Source organism: Apis florea, unplaced genomic scaffold, assembly GCF_048593485.1.
Source record: "Apis florea isolate Af1SG1 unplaced genomic scaffold, ASM4859348v1 contig_2293_pilon, whole genome shotgun sequence".
Taxonomy (NCBI): Eukaryota; Metazoa; Arthropoda; class Insecta; order Hymenoptera; family Apidae; genus Apis; species Apis florea.
This window is the reverse complement of record NW_028256554.1, coordinates 4,225,886-4,244,191: the sequence shown is the minus strand read 5'-3', so window position 1 is coordinate 4,244,191 and position 18,306 is coordinate 4,225,886. Positions and strand designations below refer to the sequence as shown.

General features: G+C 39.9%; 1 protein-coding gene and 1 long non-coding RNA gene across 8 annotated transcripts in view; one reads left to right on the top strand and one right to left on the bottom strand.

The window, feature by feature from the left end:
• Window positions 1-18,306, bottom strand: part of LOC100868372 (EGFR adapter protein) — a 197,305-nt gene that overhangs the window by 14,815 nt on the left and 164,184 nt on the right. The window contains exon 1 of one of the 7 annotated variants that reach the window (XM_086904056.1): window positions 13,628-14,957. The exons of the other annotated variants lie outside the window; for them this stretch is intronic. Coding sequence (XP_086760182.1) covers window positions 13,628-13,858 — 231 coding nt within the window. The 5' untranslated portion in view covers window positions 13,859-14,957. Of the gene's footprint in view, window positions 1-13,627; window positions 14,958-18,306 lie in introns of those variants that run through there. 7 annotated transcript variants of the gene reach the window in all.
• On the top strand, window positions 10,893-18,076 carry LOC147658254 (uncharacterized). Its single transcript, XR_015290911.1, has 3 exons — window positions 10,893-10,938; window positions 14,954-15,605; window positions 15,909-18,076. It is a non-coding gene; the product is annotated as an uncharacterized LOC147658254 (long non-coding RNA).

Here is an 18,306-nt window from a genome sequence, read left to right as displayed (position 1 = left end):
TACGAATTTAAACGCGATGAAATCATCCTCTTTATTTTCATTCTCCACCTTCTTCTCCACTTGGTTCTCGGAGGAACCATTGGGGACCTCTCTGACAATTAGATCCGGGTTTCTTTCAATCTAATCGTTGCGACGTTGGCCAACGATTAAATTCAATGTCGTGCCACTGTTGGATCTCTTTCTTTCTTTCTTTCTTCTCTCTTCGACCGTGTGAATCCCGTCGAATCGTTTGCTGGTATTTTTCCTTTTCTTCGCGCTGGAATTTAGATGCGGTTTAATGGAAACGATACGGGTTATTGAGTCCTATCGTTTAGGACGTGAAAAAAAGATGAAGAATTTGAGGGTTTTTATGTTATGTTTCGGCGGTTAAAATTTTAACGAGAAAAGACGTGTATTTTTTTGTTTTATATACGTTCAAAGTTTAAGTTTTTCAGTTTGGATTAGAGAGATTAGCTGTGAGCACGATAAACAGAAGTTTCGAAATTACGTGGAAAGTAATATTATATATTTGCGTGACACAAACTTTGAAGAAACTGCTGAACGAAGTTTGCAAATAAACTCAAGTATCTTATAATCTCTATAAATTGAATATGATTGAAAATTTGCTCGATATTCATTGCGGCGCGTGAAAAATCGAGAAATCAAAAATAAAATCAAATCACTTTGTCTCTATGTTGCTATGTTGGCTTCGATCGTGTTAACTTCGCAAGCACGAGGCAAAATTTCTCTTTCAAAATCTTGAACGTGCAATTTACCGTGCAAGATAGTATTCAATAAAGAGAAGAAGGTTGTTCGATGCCCTCGGGCGTGTTTTTTGACCGGTAACCCATAAAGAGGCAGGTGCAGGATACCTCGATTGATTTTCCTGGCCAATCATCGAGCTTCGCAATTTACTCGATTGTCCAAATATGGTAAGTCGAAACGATACACGTTTTTATAACACACCTGTCTAATCACAATTCACCTCTCATCCAAATATCGTTACGCAACTTACAACCCTTTTGAATTTCCAACGATTATCGAATACGGGTTATTGCAATTTCACGAATTTTACGACATCCTTCCACCGCTTTTCATATTTTCGAATATTCATCATCAAAATGAAAATGATGAAAGTAAGTATCGAGTATCATTATGAAACAAGTCACACGTCGATGAAACAGAAAGATAGAAAGATCGGATGGATCGAGGAACGAAAATTTATTCGAAGATTCGTAAGCACGCATAATCGTGGTATTGCGGCAAATTGATACGCAATTTTAGGTGGACGTGTTGGATGTAAAGAGGAAGAAACAAGGATCGAAGTGGACCGAAAGGACGGTAGGTTGCCGTGGCTTTGCCCCGGCATGACGGGCCGCATTCCATGCATTCCACGCGGTCACGGCCATATCTCCCATTCCTCTAGATTTCCTTCCCGCCACCAGCCTTGCGTCCTACCACCACCATTCCTCTTCGACCAGCGCCACCATTATCTTCCTTATATTCTTCCATTTTTCTTTTCTTTTTTTTTTCCTTTTTTTTCAATTCGACTATTTTTTTCTTCTTTACTCTTGTTCTTCCATCTTTCTTCCCTCGCGTATCGACTTCCTTTTAATAACAATCGAATAATTTAATCGATTTTATCGGTGCATAATCGGTGAGGTGAAAGTTTTTGAAACTGGTGTAATAGATAGTATTGTTGTTGTATTTTTATCTTATATTTCGAGAACGCGTTACGTCAGGAGATAAATTTTGTTTGATGAATTTTATGCATTACTCGATGGTTTTGTCGTAATTTAATAATTAAGCGCGTGTAAATAGTGGAATAGAATTTCGATTATCCAAACTAATTCAGGTATACCTCACGAGATAGTTTAGATAATCAAATTTCGTGGTTGATCGAGCAACCACTCTCATTCCGCAGAATAGTGGTTATTGATCGCAGCCTACACGATTTATTACCATTATGAAATTTGGTTCAATGGAATGATGCTTAACATTTGAAACTATGTTCCGTATAGTATTTCTAGGGATATTTTCCAAATTTCGTTTCAACTTTAAATATACAATTTGAAGATATAATTTTAAAAACGAGAATTTGCTTTAAATTTAATTATTAACGTGAATTTATATTTGTAAAGTTTTTCTTTTTAATTATTATATACTTTCGTTATCGAGTAACGAATGATATATCTATATAGAATTTTTTTGAAAAATAATAGATTAAATTTTGTTTCCAAATTCCATTTATAAATCTGTTTGTTTGCAGTGCGTTCACCAGGAGCGATGACCATTTTTGTTTGACATGTTGAAATTAAATTGAGAACGAGCTATACATACATACGAGTCACCGTTTCCTGTTACTGGCACACATACCAACTCTGTTCATCAAACGTTTGTTTATTCAATTTTACAGCAATCTCCCTCCCCCGCTATTCTCTTTATATTCTATTTTATAATCAAAGAAGAAATAATTTTCATCGATATTGATCAACGGGAGGACAAAGTAAAACGTTTAAAGATATATTCTAAGATCAATTATTTAGAATTTATTAATTATTTAGAAACTTGTAATATTCGAATTTTACGATTTTCACGATTTGTAATCGAATTGTGATTTACAGAGACAAGATTTCTGCGTGTAATATTGTTTGAGATATTGTTTGAATACGTCCAACGATCGAATATTTTATTCGAATTGACGTGATATTGACAGTGACGAGATAGAAACGCGAACTATGTATCGAGGTTTACAATCGTACGCAACTATCTTATAACGGAGATTATTCTGTCATGTTAAATTTTCGATCGATTAATATACAAGATTGCGAGAGCTTAATTTTCTGCCATTTATTGCCAATATCAGTTTGATTAATAATTACAGGGTCATTCATAATTAAGAATATTTTTATAAAATTGACAAATAATTGACGGGGAAAAGTACACATCCAAATATACATATTAATTAAATATTAATGGGAGTCTTCGATTTAATTTACGATCGTTCGACTCTATAATTTATAGAAATTATAGCTAAATGAAAATAGCTAATATATTAACAATATTCCGCTCATGAGATAAATCAACGAGTGAGAAATGGCACGAGCAATGACTGAGATAAGATTAAATGAAACAAATCAAAATAATCATCCCTGTTATCGAATAATTTACAAACAAACTCATTCCTTGACGTCAAATGTTTGACACTTTCAATACACGATTCGATTAATTTCTTTAAAAAGAAAAACCATATATTTCGTTAGAGAATTAGAATTAGTTTGAAAAACGAGTAAATCCACACAGTTTCGGATTCAGCATTGTTTGATCGTAGCACCCTTTGCCCTTCGTGTAAATCTGGAAGGAAGAGATATCGAGATACGCGAGGTGAATAGGGAGGAACATGGAAGCCTGGTCTCTTTGATCAGCAATTAACACCACGGCCAGCTCTAAGCTCGATCTTCCGTATGATCATTGGATGAACCCTCTCGAGACACCGATTTTCCCTTGGGTCGTCTCTCTTCGCAAACCGAACCTGTTCACCTGTTCACCATCATCCTTCCATGTATACTCGAAGGCTTTACACGATATTACTGCACAGTTGCTTGCACGTGTCAGCACAGTCCGGTCACGCTCCTCCATCGATCAGACTTTCCGAATGCATTGACCGAGATCGCCCTACGTTTCGAACGGAAGCTTTTTGGAAAATTGCTTGCTCAGAGTTTGGTTTGCGCGACAGATTCTGGCTCGTTTCAGTGTCAAAAAAAAAAAAAAAGTGACAACTTTTCCCTCGAATTCGAACGAAATTAATCGGAAGTTGGAAATTTTTTTTCACGCAAAAATCGATAGCGGTTTTAACACCTCTATAATTCTTTCTCATAATTTTCGAATAATATATAATTTGATCGTGTGCGATATTAATTAATTGTAGGAATAACTTTACATTTTCCTTTTTTCGAGCCATTAATCGTGACACGTAATTCCGTGGCACGGACGAAAGGAAATTTCGCAGCGATTCATTTCACCGTTTGTAACGCGGAATCAAGCGCAATCGTTCGTAAGAATTCGATATGTGGACTGGTTAGCATGTATTGTGGAAAGGTCAGAGCTATCGTGATAGATTATTTTAGCTGCAATCCTATTGCAAAGCCAACGTTCAATGCGATACACGATATCGTCCCTTCGATTGCAGATTCTTTTCAGAAAATCCTGTCTGGACCGAACTGCTGGCGCATCCAATCGAGATCCAATGTGCAAGATGGCGTTTCCTTATGTAACGTATGGTCAGATATATATATATATATACACACACACACACATACATACATACAAGTATAGTAACTCAAGGAACGTGCCTTTTTTTCAATTTCTTTTTCTCTCCTCGTTTTCCTTCGAGACTGGAGAAGAGATAATACCGGTATTAGAGATGGCAAGGAGATTAGATCAGGGGACGCGTTTAGGTAATACGGAATTCTTTCAACTCACTTATTCACGTTTCTCCGTGAAATTTTAAACTCTTGTTAATGCATAAACGTAAAATCGACGCTTTTCTTTGATGCATTGTCGTAACGAATTAACACCGATGTTTTAAAAAATACCACCGAAGAGAGAGAGAGAGACTCATAATTGAATATCGTCTTCTTTTAGGAAGCTACGCGTGTTTATTTATCGAATTTTAAATCTTTTTCGGGTTCATTAAGTGTAGAAACGACAGTTGTTTACTCAGTTTAGTACACGTTGATTCGAGGCAACTAGAAACTGGAAAAGCTTCTGTTCTGTTGGGATTTGTTTAAATATTTGTTTTAGCTTAACGGTTATATTCACCGGATAAGTTACAGATTCGTCGAATTGTATTTTTCTTTTTTTTTTTTACATTTTAATTCGTACAATTATATACGCATCTCTCAATTATCTTTTACGATAATTCATACACACGTTTTTTTAATAATCGTCCGTTTCATTTTATGTATAATAATTGCGTGAGCACGTATTACGACGATTTGTGAGAAATTGAGAAATATTATTATCTCAACGTTGCGTTAACAGGTGGAAATATATTTTCTCCGCAGTTATACGCTTATCACGCTTTTTTCTTTCTTCCTTTCTTTTTTTCTTTCCTTTCTTTTTTCTTTTTTTTTTTTTTTACCTCGTATTTTACAGGATTGTATTGTTTTCGAGCAACTTGGAAAGCCTAAGGGCACACTAGCACGTATTCGTAGGACAATGGGCCTACCTTGGCCCTTTTTAGTGGCCTCAGGCCATACCGGGAACAATGGCGTGACGTCGAAACACAAACTACAGTTTCATTAGTGCTCATAACTGACGAAATTAAGCCCCCTTTTCCTGCCGCCCCTCAGCGTGTCACAGGTTAATTAAATCTGACCAAAAACATTTCGCGAAATTCCGGGTTCCCGGGCTGGTTTTTCACTCCTCTCGTTTCCAAACATCGAACTGACAGAATCAAATACCTCTTTAACTTTTTAATAAATGTTACCTACCTAATATTAAAAATTACGAATTTTTAATATTTTTATCATCTTCCCTTTTTTAAATTCACTCCCTTCCCAGGTTAATCGAAAATTCTTCCTCACAAGAAGCTATCGATATTTCTATCTTAAACTTTTGAGATGAGAGATAAAACGTGAATATTATAAATCTAATTAGATTATTCGGCAGTTATAGAATTAAGACAATTTTTCAACATTTCCATAATTCCATTTGAGTCGATCGATTTTTCACGATAAATAAAATAAGAAGAATGAAACGTAGAAGCAGACAGGAAACTAATTGCAAATAATGATAATAAAATTATCGAACGTTGTCGAAGTTTGTGTGAAAAATGGCCCGAATAAATTTATCATGGCCGTTAATTACCAATAATCCGATTATTTCTAGCCTGTGTTCGCTATTAATACCTCGATCCAGTTACAGATGTCAATCTTGAGAGACAAGTGTCAATCTCCAGGTCAAATCACGACGAGAATTAGCAAAACGTCGTTTATATATTTTCATCCTTCGGACAGAAATGAATATAAATCATTTCCTTTCTATTCCAAACAATTTTCACTTTTGTAAATTAATATATGAAACTTGAAATCGAATCGATCGAAATCGTTTCTTTTACGCTACACTTATTTTCAAGAAATAATCCATTTTCGTCTTCTCACAGAGAATTCGATTCCTGTTGCAATCTGAGATCGCAACGGGTAAAGTGAGTAGGTTCGCGACATCATCGCGAAGAGAGAGAGAGAGAGAGACGGCACGGACGAAACGCAACATTCTTCTGGACTTTTTAGCCGTTTTGTCACGCTTCTTTTCCCCTTTCACAGAGTTTATAACGTACTCCTTTTGACGACGCGCCAGTGCGTGTTCCCTCTGTGTGCATAACGCACCATTACGCTTATCCACTTTACTCGAGCGCACTTCCGGTTTTGTCTCGCGGTTTTCTCTCCACTCCGGGGGTAATAACAATTATTCATACTGACGTTCATGGCCACGCACGATTTCACGTTTTTCCGCAGTTGTGCACAGCCGTTGATACGATTGATATCTCGGGATCTTCGTTTTGGGTGAAATTTTTCTCTTTTCTACACACGAATATATACGAATTTCACTGCTTCAATTAAAAAAAAAGATTTTGTTCTATCTTATTCTGTAGAATAATGATAAGCAATATTAGTTATTCGCGTTGTAACGTATTATGAATATACGATTAGAAGTAATGAAGTGAAGTTTTCAACAAGTGGAGAGAAATTTCCTTCTATTCTATTACGAATTATCACGCTCCGTTAACGTACCGTAGCAGTTTGTTATCTAATTAAAATCTTTTGTCAAGCGCGGACGCGGCGGTTGCCAAGGAATAGCAAACTTAAATTGCCGGAAGGTTAAAGTGTGCGCACGGAATGTCTTCATGCAGGGGACGCGTGCAAGGATATACGGGTCTGAAGTCGCTTACGTCTTATACGTGACTCGACAGAGGAAAACCGCATCTTTGTTTCGCTCGAAAATAGTTAATTGTTTCTTTCGTTACATAAAAAATATTCCTTGGCGAAATATTAGTAAGACGAGATAAAATTGTTGTTTCCGAAGAAAAAAATTCGTTCTAACTTCCGGATTAGATTTTTTGAAAAATTAAGAACGTTTGATTTTAATAAAATCGTTTCGCCTCGTTTCCCATTCGTCAACGAGCAGTTTTTTCGAGGAGGAAAAAGGGTGTCGACGATGTTATTTCCCCCGCTCGAAACAGGTTGTAAGACAATACCAGAAAGTGGTTGTTCAGTGAAGGAAGAGGCAAAAGTGGATAAACGTAGCGTGAGCACGGAATATCATGCGCGCTGCATTGCCAAGCTATGCACACCCGTGGAAATCCCGAGTGGACGTCCGAGTATATTGCACATATTGCATTGCCGAGATCCTGAAAACTTCACGTGTCTCTCCTGCACTTTCTAAAACTTCCAAAGCGAGTAAAAATGCAGTATATAGACGGGTATATCGTAGGACGGGTATGCCGTTGGCAGGAGACGGCCATTGTGCTTGATTTACCAAGTCGACCCACTTCCGTGAGGTTTAATAACGCGAGAAGTACGGGTATGGGTATGTATATATCTGTACACACACAGTTGTGTGTTCTTCCCAATTTTTTTACATTTACGAAAGTTTTCACACCGCGTGAAAACGTGATACTCGAAACGAACTCGAATTCTTAACAATTAATTAATATTCTTTTTTACCTTTTTTCTTTTTTTTATTATCCTCGTTCTGACTTTTTCGAATATTTTCGATATTTACAGGAATCGGAAAGAAGGAAGGGGAGGATCGATGGACCCCCATACGCCAATTATATTCTCATGGGTTTCTCATGGGTTGGGAGAGGCTCTAAGCTCTAAGGAAAAATACCACAAAAAGATGCTTTCAGTTCTTCAACAAAACGCGGCAGGGAGGGAGAACGAAGGGGCGAGTTCGAGTGGTACGACGAATCCACGACGAAGCCATTACTACGTTCTTTGCCGGGGAAGTAATGTGTTATTGAGGAGCTACCAGGTGTAACTTATGCCTCCACCAAGGCTCGAGAGTTCATATTGTACCTGGGGTCTCCTATGAAGTGCCCCGACAATAATGGCCCACCCTTTGTGCACGATGCTCTATTGATGTCGAGAGGAATTCCGTAACGTCTGCGACCTGGAAGCGATCTCTCTCTCTCTCTCTCTTTTCCTCATTATCTTCCTTTTTCTATGCTTCACACCATCTTTCTCCGTCTCACAGCTTATTCTTAACTTATAAATATAACTACGTTTCGACTGCGTGTCCAACGAGGAGGAGGACCCGATGAAAACCGATGTGTACGGGCTCGATGCGTTATTATTATTGTCGAGGACACACGTTATACCTGAAATCCAGCTGGATTTCGTAGCCGACGATCGTCTCGACTCCATCGAGGGCGTTACGTTCGAGGAGCGCCCCTCCCGATCGAATTCAGATTCTACCTTCTTCTTAAGGGCTCGTTAAAGGACGTTTGAGGTTTTGTCTGCGGACACGCATACACGTACACGCAGGAGAGAAGATCAATCTCTCTCGCGCTTTCCATTGTCGAGGGTAGGGAGGGGGTGTCCAGGGTGTTCTCGTTTCAATGGGTAACCCGAGGGGCTGTTCAACGAGTGTGACGGAGGAATCATCCTCTCTTCTCGCAAAAATAACTCTTGACAACGTGATTCGAGATATCTTTTGTCGCGAACCGTCATCGGAAGACGCCGTCGAGATTTTTTCTTCTCGACTCGGTGAAAGTTAACAAACTCTTCCATACGAAATCGTGTATTATCGTCTCGCGTTTCGTATTTTTATTAGAATTTCTTTTTTCTCTTTCCCTTTTCAATCTTCGAAGTTGAATAACGAATAATCTTTCGAGTAATCGAAATTCGGGCAATTGAGATTCGAGAAAAATGATCGGTTATTCTTTAATAGATAAATTAAAATTTAAAAGTTAGGGGATAAAGAACCCGCACGCAGCGCCTTTTATATGCCGTCGTGTTACGAAAGTAACAATGCGAGGGCGAAGCGTTTAAACGTCGTCAACACGTTTGTTACGTGGTTTCCGCTCGTCTCATTAGAATTATTCTGCAATGCGCTCACGATCGTTGGGCAATGAGAAAATTGAGGGCATCGATCGTTCTTTGTACCGGCCGATCGATTATCCATACGTTCTCACGTGGATAGGAATAAAACTGTGCCAATGTTTCGTTACTATCGCTCTCGATTAATCTCAGGGTGAAGCGTCTGAAAGCGCACAACTTTACGCGGAGACCTACTAACATTTCATCGAATCATCGTTGTTACGTAATTGCAGGATCGGTGCGAGATGAGATTCGAATCGAAAGAATCCTCTCCCCTCGTGTAATTGCGCTAAATTATTTTGTAATGAGCGCGATCGTGTTATTCGCGTTTCGCCACGATTGACGTGGATACCCAACGTTATTAATGAAACGTGATTAAATCCCGAATTTCTTTCTGCGTTTTACCTATTACGTATACGTAAGTGCTGAATAACAAATAAAGAATTTCTCTTCGACGTCTAAATTCCTTCTTCTCGATCTTTTTAAAATTATTCGAGGAGGGGCTTTTCTTTCGTTTTCTTTCAGCGCGGGCAGCAACGTGTGGGCACCAAATTTTTTTTACAGAGGGGTAGTCCCCCTTCTTTTTGGGGGAAGATCCTCGAGTTACATCCCTCCCCCCCGGCCTGTTTGTCGCTTCTGCGTAAGGTCGGTGGTTCAAGTGGCGGCAATTAACGTACACTATTTTCCCGGCTAACCTTTTAATCTCTCCACCAACGGCGGTTTATCTAAATTGTGCTAGTCGGCTACAGTGTGGGAACGATGCACACGACGTGTCACGTGGAGGAAGTGGAGCGAATGCATCACGATAAATGTGTCTGGGCTGTGAGCACGATTTTAAAAGGCGGAGCTAAAAAAGGATTGAAGACGATTTACGTGGAAAGTGGTGATAAGTGCTTCAACCACTGCTATTTATTTATTCGTTTCCTCTTTTATTTTCTTATATGCGCGCGGGAACGTTCTGTCAACGTTTCTCATTTCTTCCTCCTTCCGAATAATTTCCGAAATTTATTCAATTTTGTTTTCTACAGTAGGGTTGATTAACTCGTTCTTCGCCGATTTTAATTAATAATAATAATATTATGTCACAAGGGGCATCGTTTTGACTAATTTTCTTTTTACGCTTTTTTCAAAAATTATATATAAAATAAACGATATATGTTTCAAACTCGATTAATTTGGATGAAACGAATCATAAAAAGAATCATAAAATACATCCCTCCTTTCCTCGATTTTTTTTCTCCCTCGAATAGTTCATACACGGCTTACGCGTATAAAGACGCAAGTGGGATTGAAATATCAGTATTAGCGTTATGTTATACTGATTAGCATTACATTATATTGATTGACTAGCAAGAACCAAATGGATGAAACGAATCATTCTACGAATTTATAAAATTCATAGAGAGAAACGAGGTTCTTTCTAAAAAAGGAAGAAAGAGATATAACGAACGCGATATCGTCAATGAAATTATGTAGTCCTATTTCCCTGTTTCTTCGAATAATTCATACGTGGCCTACGAGTATAAAGACGCAACGAGTGGGACTGAAATATCAGTATTAGCATTATATTATACTTGATTAATTAGCAAGAACCAATGAAACGATGAAACGAATCATTCTACGAATTTATAAAATTCATAGAGAGAAACAAGATTCTTTCTCTAAAAAAAAAAGAAAGAAATATAACGAACGTGATATCGTAGTAAATTATATAGTCCGATTTTCCTCTTTCTTCGATTTTCTCTCTCTCTCGAATAATTCATACGAGTATAAAGACGCAACGAGTGGGACTGAAATATCAGTATTATACAGACACCGTGCCGGTAAAGAGACAAGAGCGAGCAGTGAGCACGAGGTATCCGATGCCACGAGCAGCTATAAGTACGGTCCTGAGGAATGTGCCCGTCCGATCCCACGGCTTATACCCTCTCTCTCTCTTTCTCTCTCTTCCTTCTTCCCTCCACGCCACTTTCTCTTTCTCTCTCTCTCTCTCTCTCTCTCTCTCTCTCTCTCTCTCTCTCTCTCTCTCTCTCTCTCTCTCTCTCTCTCTCTCTCTCCTCTTCGACGGTAATATCGCTAAGGTTAGACCGTTCGAAGGCTTCTGCATGCACATTCGAACGATCGGTGGTGACTCTCCTTAGATAGGCGAATTCAACGATCCACTTCCACAATTTCGACTTCTCTCGACTTTTCTCTCGTTAGAAGATAAATCTGTAAATCGATAGAGGGACGATCTCGATAACGTGTCGTGATAACGCGATCAACAACAGACGTGGCGCGATAATCGAAGGGAGAATTGGAAGAAAAATTAGAAGTCTCTCTCTCTGGGATTCTCGGCAATTCGACTTCCGGAATCGAAATCGCGGTTACATCATCGCGAGAGAGCGGAACGCGGTGGCCAACCGCGATTAGATTTTCTTGGAAATCGGTTCGAGAGAATTTTTCTCCCGAGGATTTATCGCCGGTCATTAGGTAATACGTTTGTCGAGCGAGATTAAATTTACTCGATAATTTTATCGAGAAACAGTGGTGTGGACACAGTGGTTCTCAATCGGTCAGCCTGAAATCGATCAAAGAAACGTTTCAACGTTGATATTCACCTTTTGATCGAACAATTGCACACGTATTTTGCAAAAAGGGAAAGGTTTACGAGGATCTTATCTTATCACAGGCAGAGTAGATGTAATCTGGATTAAATTGTATACGCAAATAAATAGGAATTTGCGAAAAATGAAACTCTCGAGAATTTTACTCTCCATCTCTTATCTCTGTCAGGGAGGACGATGATCGTGAGTTATTCGAAAGGGAGGTTCGAGAAAGATCGAGGAGAAGTTTATGTTTTTTTAGAGCAGATAGAAATTATCGACCATCGTTGTTTTCACTTCGAAGTGCGTTTAATGCATCCCGTTTTTTCTTTTTTTTTTTTTTAAGAAGTATTTTCTAAGCAGATAGTAAGTTTCCCGGTATGCCACACGATCCTTTTTCCCGGTAACAAATTCCTACTTCAGTTTAGATATTTATTCGTTCGGCTTCCTTGGGATCTTAGAATTCCAACTTTTTCCACGGGACTTTGTTGGACTCGTACGTCTTCGAGCCGATCCGACGGTTTCTTAGATTTTTCTCCCAACCTTTTCCTACCTACACCATGTTTGGCTTAACCAGTTCGTTTCGGACTTACCGGGATAGTGGATCTATTTAACACGTCAACCAGTTGGACAGGTAAAAAAAAAAAAAAAAAGAAGAAAAAGAGCGGCATCGGAGATGTGGCAAGTTGTTGACTCGAGAGTTGTTGCGTTTCTTTCGCGCATTCTAAAAAAAAAAAGTAATGCAAAACGTACGAATTCACTCATCTATTATTACCGATAAATTACCGCGGACAAAAAATAATCTCTCCTCGTCTCGTTCATTTTTTCTCAAAAACTCGTATTCATTCGTCGAACGAATTGAAAAAGAAAGGAATTTTACTTTTTCGCTCTCCTCTTTATCTCCCTCCGTTGTGTACTTCTTACCAACCCCTCTCCTTCCTCCCTTTACTTATATCTCATACCCGTGTTTTACATTGAATAAAACGTTAACTTTACGAGTTACTAGTGTCTTTACCGGCAACGAGACAATAACGAAAAAGGGCATAATATTTTTCTCTACTTACTTGGGGCCCCTTACCTCGCTCGCCTACCCCTTTTTCGCGAAACAATGGGCTGCTCGGTTTCTCGAATTCCTACCCGCCAGATGCACCAGCATGTTTCGGGTCATGTTGCGGTACTGCAACCTAATCGCGATCGGTTAATACGGTAAGATGTTTCTCGATGATTTGCGGCGCGGAGCGACCGTTTCGAAAAGAATGGAAGATAAAAGATATGCGGCGCGATACGATCGGTTGTGCCGGGATCATTTTAATGACGCAACGGCCGCTCGTCGTTTACTCGCGTGAAAGTCGGCTTGCGTGTGCAGCTCCCTGCCTGCTCTTTCCGAACAATATATATATATACTATATATACATAGTTGGAAACGATACGATATCGAGTGTCCAGGTGGGATCGAGTGTCACGCGGATGATGTTATTCCATTCACCTTATCGTCCATTTAATTGCGATCGAATTGTAACGAATAGAAATATAGATCGATTTTTCGTTTCCTTGTATTACAGAGCGATTTCGACAGTGATTTCTTCTTTTTTTTTTTTTTTTTTTTCAGAAAACGTCGACAATGTCGCGATGACTTTTCGTCGAAATTATTATCGATCTTATCGAACGGTTTAGAAAACCGATCCTGAAAATTTGTTTCTCGTGAATCAAGGTTCAGGAGAGAAGATCAACGATACTTGAGAGTATCGTGTTTGATATGACGTGATATTAAAAATTCGATGTCTGCATCGACGAAGAATTTTCATAAAAGAAAAAAAAGAAAAAGAAAATAATAATCGATATCGGGAAAATCTATTTTATTTTTCTACCTTCACGAAGAACTTACCTTCGTGATCATGCATGGTAGAGGGTACATGGGTTAAGAGAGAGAAAAAAAAAAAAAAAAAAAAAAAAACTTACTTTGAGTTTTTGAGTGTGACCACATCGGCAACAGCAGTACGACATGTAATCGGGTAACGCTGGCATGAACTTGAGCTGTTCCTGTTGCTGCGAGTTGTACTCGTCCACGAGTTTGCGATACTGTACCCTGAAGATGGGCCTCGTCGTGCTGCTCTGCGAGCCTTTACCAAGGCGTCCCATAATCGCAGAGAATGCGGCCAGGGTTTTGCGCCTGCGTGTGAACCTCCTCATGCCACGGCGACCGTTGCACTTCTTCTTCGTCCTCCAACTCGGTTCGAAGCGCACGGTTTGCGGCTTTCGCCGCCAAATTTTGCCAATTTTTCCGGTTAATCGCTCTACCAAATACGAAATCTATCACTCGAACTACGTATATGCGTATAATACGTTCGTATTCCGTTCACTGAACATGCCGTTGAACATCCCGAAACTCAAACTTAGCCAGCTAATCACGCGTACATCCTTCCGTCACCGTGCACTTTATCCTTCGAAAGGCGTATTATTCGTATTTCTCGTATTATCATTCTCTTCGACGAGTTTACGATTAGATTAAAAATAATCGTGTTCTTTTTGTTCATTTGTCGTCGTCCTTTTTCAAAGCACGACGAGGACAGGAAGCAAGGGGGAGGAGGGACACCGATCTCGGATTCTTTCGAATATTTTCATTTCAAAGGTAAATGGTTAACTCGAGCGGGGCACCCACTTGTCCATGGCACCACCTAGCACACTTTCTAATTCGCATACTACCGGCATACCGGTTGTACAAGCGATGCAATTCAACACTTCACCCGGTGAAAAACCTTCATTCACTTATCGGCCAACTTACAGGCAACCGCACTCTTCTTATCTGGAATTCACTTCGTCGATCAACAATGCAACGTGTAACAAGTATATACATATATATAAATATATATATATATATACCGTGGAAATGAAGAATTCTTTCGTGCATTTCAAATAACTTCGAACAGACTCCAACTCCGTATCTCCTCTCCACTTCACCACCTCTAACCAACCAACAGAAACAATCTTCCTCGAATCACACTCACAGAGTATTAAAAATACCTCACGAAACCACGAGGAAAGCACGTTTCGATGATCGTCGATGCGCTAGTTTCCTTCCCCCGCGTCGATGTCTCCTCACTCCCTCGCTCCCTCCTTCCCTTCCTTTTTCCAATCGTTGAAACAACAATCCTTCCCGTCCATCCTTCTCTTCTTTCCCCCCTCCTCTCCCCCTCTATTTCAAAAATCCTCGAACATGGTTTTCTCGAACGCTCTCGAAATAAAACACCATTCACCGTGACAGTAAAATCGTTGTTTCACACACAGGTATCTCACATGGTTCTCGGGGTGTTCGAAAATTATCGAGTACCAGCTTGTATACCGCTGTAAGGTATACTATCGTTGGCAGGTGATCATCCGTCTCTGATCCGGCAGACCGGTCCGATCGCTTTACGCGTGGGACACGCACGGAACATCGAGGGCTCCACTTCGTGGCGTACGCAGTCTTCGCGGAGTGTCGTTCTGCATGCCGATCCGCGGAAACCGGTTAACAAGTTCGAAGCTGCCTTTCGCTTCGTCCTCGTCGACTGTCAACCGTCTACTACTAGCGCGTTAAGCCTCCCTTTTTCCCCGCCTCTTTTTCCTCCTCTTCCCTTCACGATCTTCCAACTTTGCCAGCTCGAGAAGAACTCGCTATTTTTCCCACCCAAATTCGATCGTGCACCGTCCTGATCCTCCGTTCCTCCTCTGTTTCATCCTCCGAAATTCTCGCCTCGGAACCTCTCTCTCTCTCTCTCTCCCTCTTCGTACAATAATACTAGTTTCACACGTTTTCTTCTCTCTTTGCACTGGACAACCACTGCCGGATACGGCTCCGTTATACCGTGCCTCCTGATACGAACGCACTCGGATTTACGAGCAGAAAGACGATCTTAACGTGGCGACATTCCGGCTTCGCTACCGCAACAACGCTCTACAGGTACGTGTATATATATATATATATATATAAATACATATATATATAGATACATATATATATATATATATACTTATTACACAACGATTTACCACTTTCAGACACCGTTTTCCAAAGAAATTATACGGATGAATAGGTCGATAAATTAACGGGTTAAAACACAATTAGAAAGAGAGGAAAGGGGAGAGAAAGAAAGAGAGATATATGTATATATATATATATAGAGAGAGAGAGAGAGAGAGAGAGAGGAGTATCTATCGAGGGAGCGCGTACAACAGTTTTTCGACTAAAGAAAACGATTTTTAGATTGCGGATTGGACGAGGCGTGCGGAGTGGGTGCCTTCTCTCTACTGTCAACCGGTAGGGCTGGCAGTCGAGATGCCGGTGGTGGATTTTCACCCCCTCCCCCGGCTGGACGTCACACAGTTTCGGTCCTACCTGACAGAGGCCGATCCAAGGTGGTGCCCTCTCCTCTCTCCCGAGCCGCCTAGAGCATGCTAGCCGGCCCAGCAATGGCAATACCTCCCGCTACGTATATAGAGAGAGAACTGAAGTCGAAAGAGGAACACGAAGCAGGAGTAGCAGCAGCACAGCCGGCCCACACGGCTCCATCCCCACCAAGGAGAGAGAGAAAACCGAGAGCGACCGACCGACCGACCTCTTCTCCACCGACCGCTTTCTTGCTTCAACTGCGGCATTGAACACGTTCAACGGCAGCTGGCGAATACCACCTATCTCCCTCTCTCTCCGTCCAACGCGCCCCCTCCCGTCCCCTTTCGTTGGCCGAGCTTCCACCAACCGAGGGACCCGCTCGAGAGAGGCCGCGCGCAACGCGCCGATCGCATGAGTTTGCGATTCGCGTTCTTTGACCTCCTGCCATGCCGCCACCATCCTGCTCCACTCGTGTCCCAACCACGGACCTTGCTCACTCTTCATATTCCCTCTTGCGCGACATCCGCGCGACGTCATCGATCGAGCATCGTCGATCGCCGATCCGAGGGGGGAGGAAGGATCACGAGCTCCGTTCGTTTCCCCTTTTTTCCGATCGAGTCGTCTCTAAGGATTTGGGATAAGGGTTTTGAAATCTGTCGATTTTACCAAGTTTCTCGAATGATCGATATCGATATTTTTGTCTACGATTTGTTCTTTTTATTCTATATTTCGCTTCTTTGCGATCGAAGGAAAGTCGTCTCTAAGGATGAGGGGAAATAAGAATTTTATCGAGATTCTCGAATGATCTATTGATATTTTCTATGATTTCTTCTTTCTATTTTCGCTTCTTTGCTATTTTTGCTTTTTTCCCGATCGAAGTCGTTTCTAAGGATGAGAGGGGAAATTAGAATAAGAATTTTGAAATCTATCGATTTTACCAAGTTTCTCCAATGATCTATCGATATTTTTGTCTACGATTTGTTCTTTTTATTTTCGCTTTTTTGCGATCGAAGGAAAGTAATCTCCAAGGATGGGAGGGAAATTGGGATAAGAATTTGGAAATCGAGATTTGAGAATTCGAAGCTTCTTGGAAAGGAATTTAAGTAAAATTCTGGATTTTGAGAGTATCGATTTTATCAAGTTTCTCGAATGATTTATCGATATTTTGTCTATTTCTTCTTTCTATTTTCGCTTTTTTGCGATCGAAGGAAAGTAGTCTCTAAGGATGAAAGGTGAAATTAGAATTTTATCGAGAAATTTAAATAAAATTCTGGATTTTGAGAGTATCGATTTTAAGTTTCTCGAAAGATCTATTTGATATTTTTGTGTATGATTTCTTCCTTCTCTTTGCTATTTTTATTCTTAATGTGAATAACTAAGGATTGAAGTTATCAGAGAGATATTGAAATCCTGAATAAAATTGATCGAGAATCGATGGATATTTTTTATCTGAAATTTCTTCCTCTTGGAATTCTGGAATTTGTCTGGAATGAATCGACAGGTGAATTGTCGCAAGATCGTGGCAAGATTGCACGAGTACCGTTAAATCCATATGGAATTCACCGGCATTATATTGAAAGCAGCTGATATTGTGTTTAGCGTTATTTCATAATTGACGTTATGAATGCAGTCATGAGTCGAGAAATTGAATGTATTAAACATACGGTAGATGTGGGAGCTTCTTTTATCGATGCGCCCACTCTTCAATGGCCACTTCAACCGTTATGGCGGTGAACGAGGGTATTTTTCCGCGATACAACTTTCTAAACCTATCTATATTTTACATGCGCGCGGACCAGCTATAATATCGTCGCTTATTCTCGAGATAATGATGTTTCTCCTTTTGAGAAGTCGTTAAACAACTTGTAAACGTTTCGTTTATTAAACGATTATTTATAAATGATATATTGATTCGACACGAAGAAAACGTTGAGAATAATTTTGATTCATTCTCGAATAAAAATTATGGATTAAAGTGAAATTTTAAAAACCATTCATTCCGTAATCGACAATGTACAAAAATAAAGAAATGTGTTCAGAAATTGCATATGTTCTCGGAATATCTCATCGTGTTATATTTCCCTCTTTAAATCCTGCTGATGACCGTTTCGCATTCATTTCCATCCATCTAAAAAATCTATATAAAAATGGATACGCAACGAATACAAAAATTGCGTACAAGCAGCAAACGAGCAAATTTCGACATTTTGTTAAACAATATTATTATATACGAGAGGGGAAAATGTCGCGTAATCACAGATCTCCAAGATCT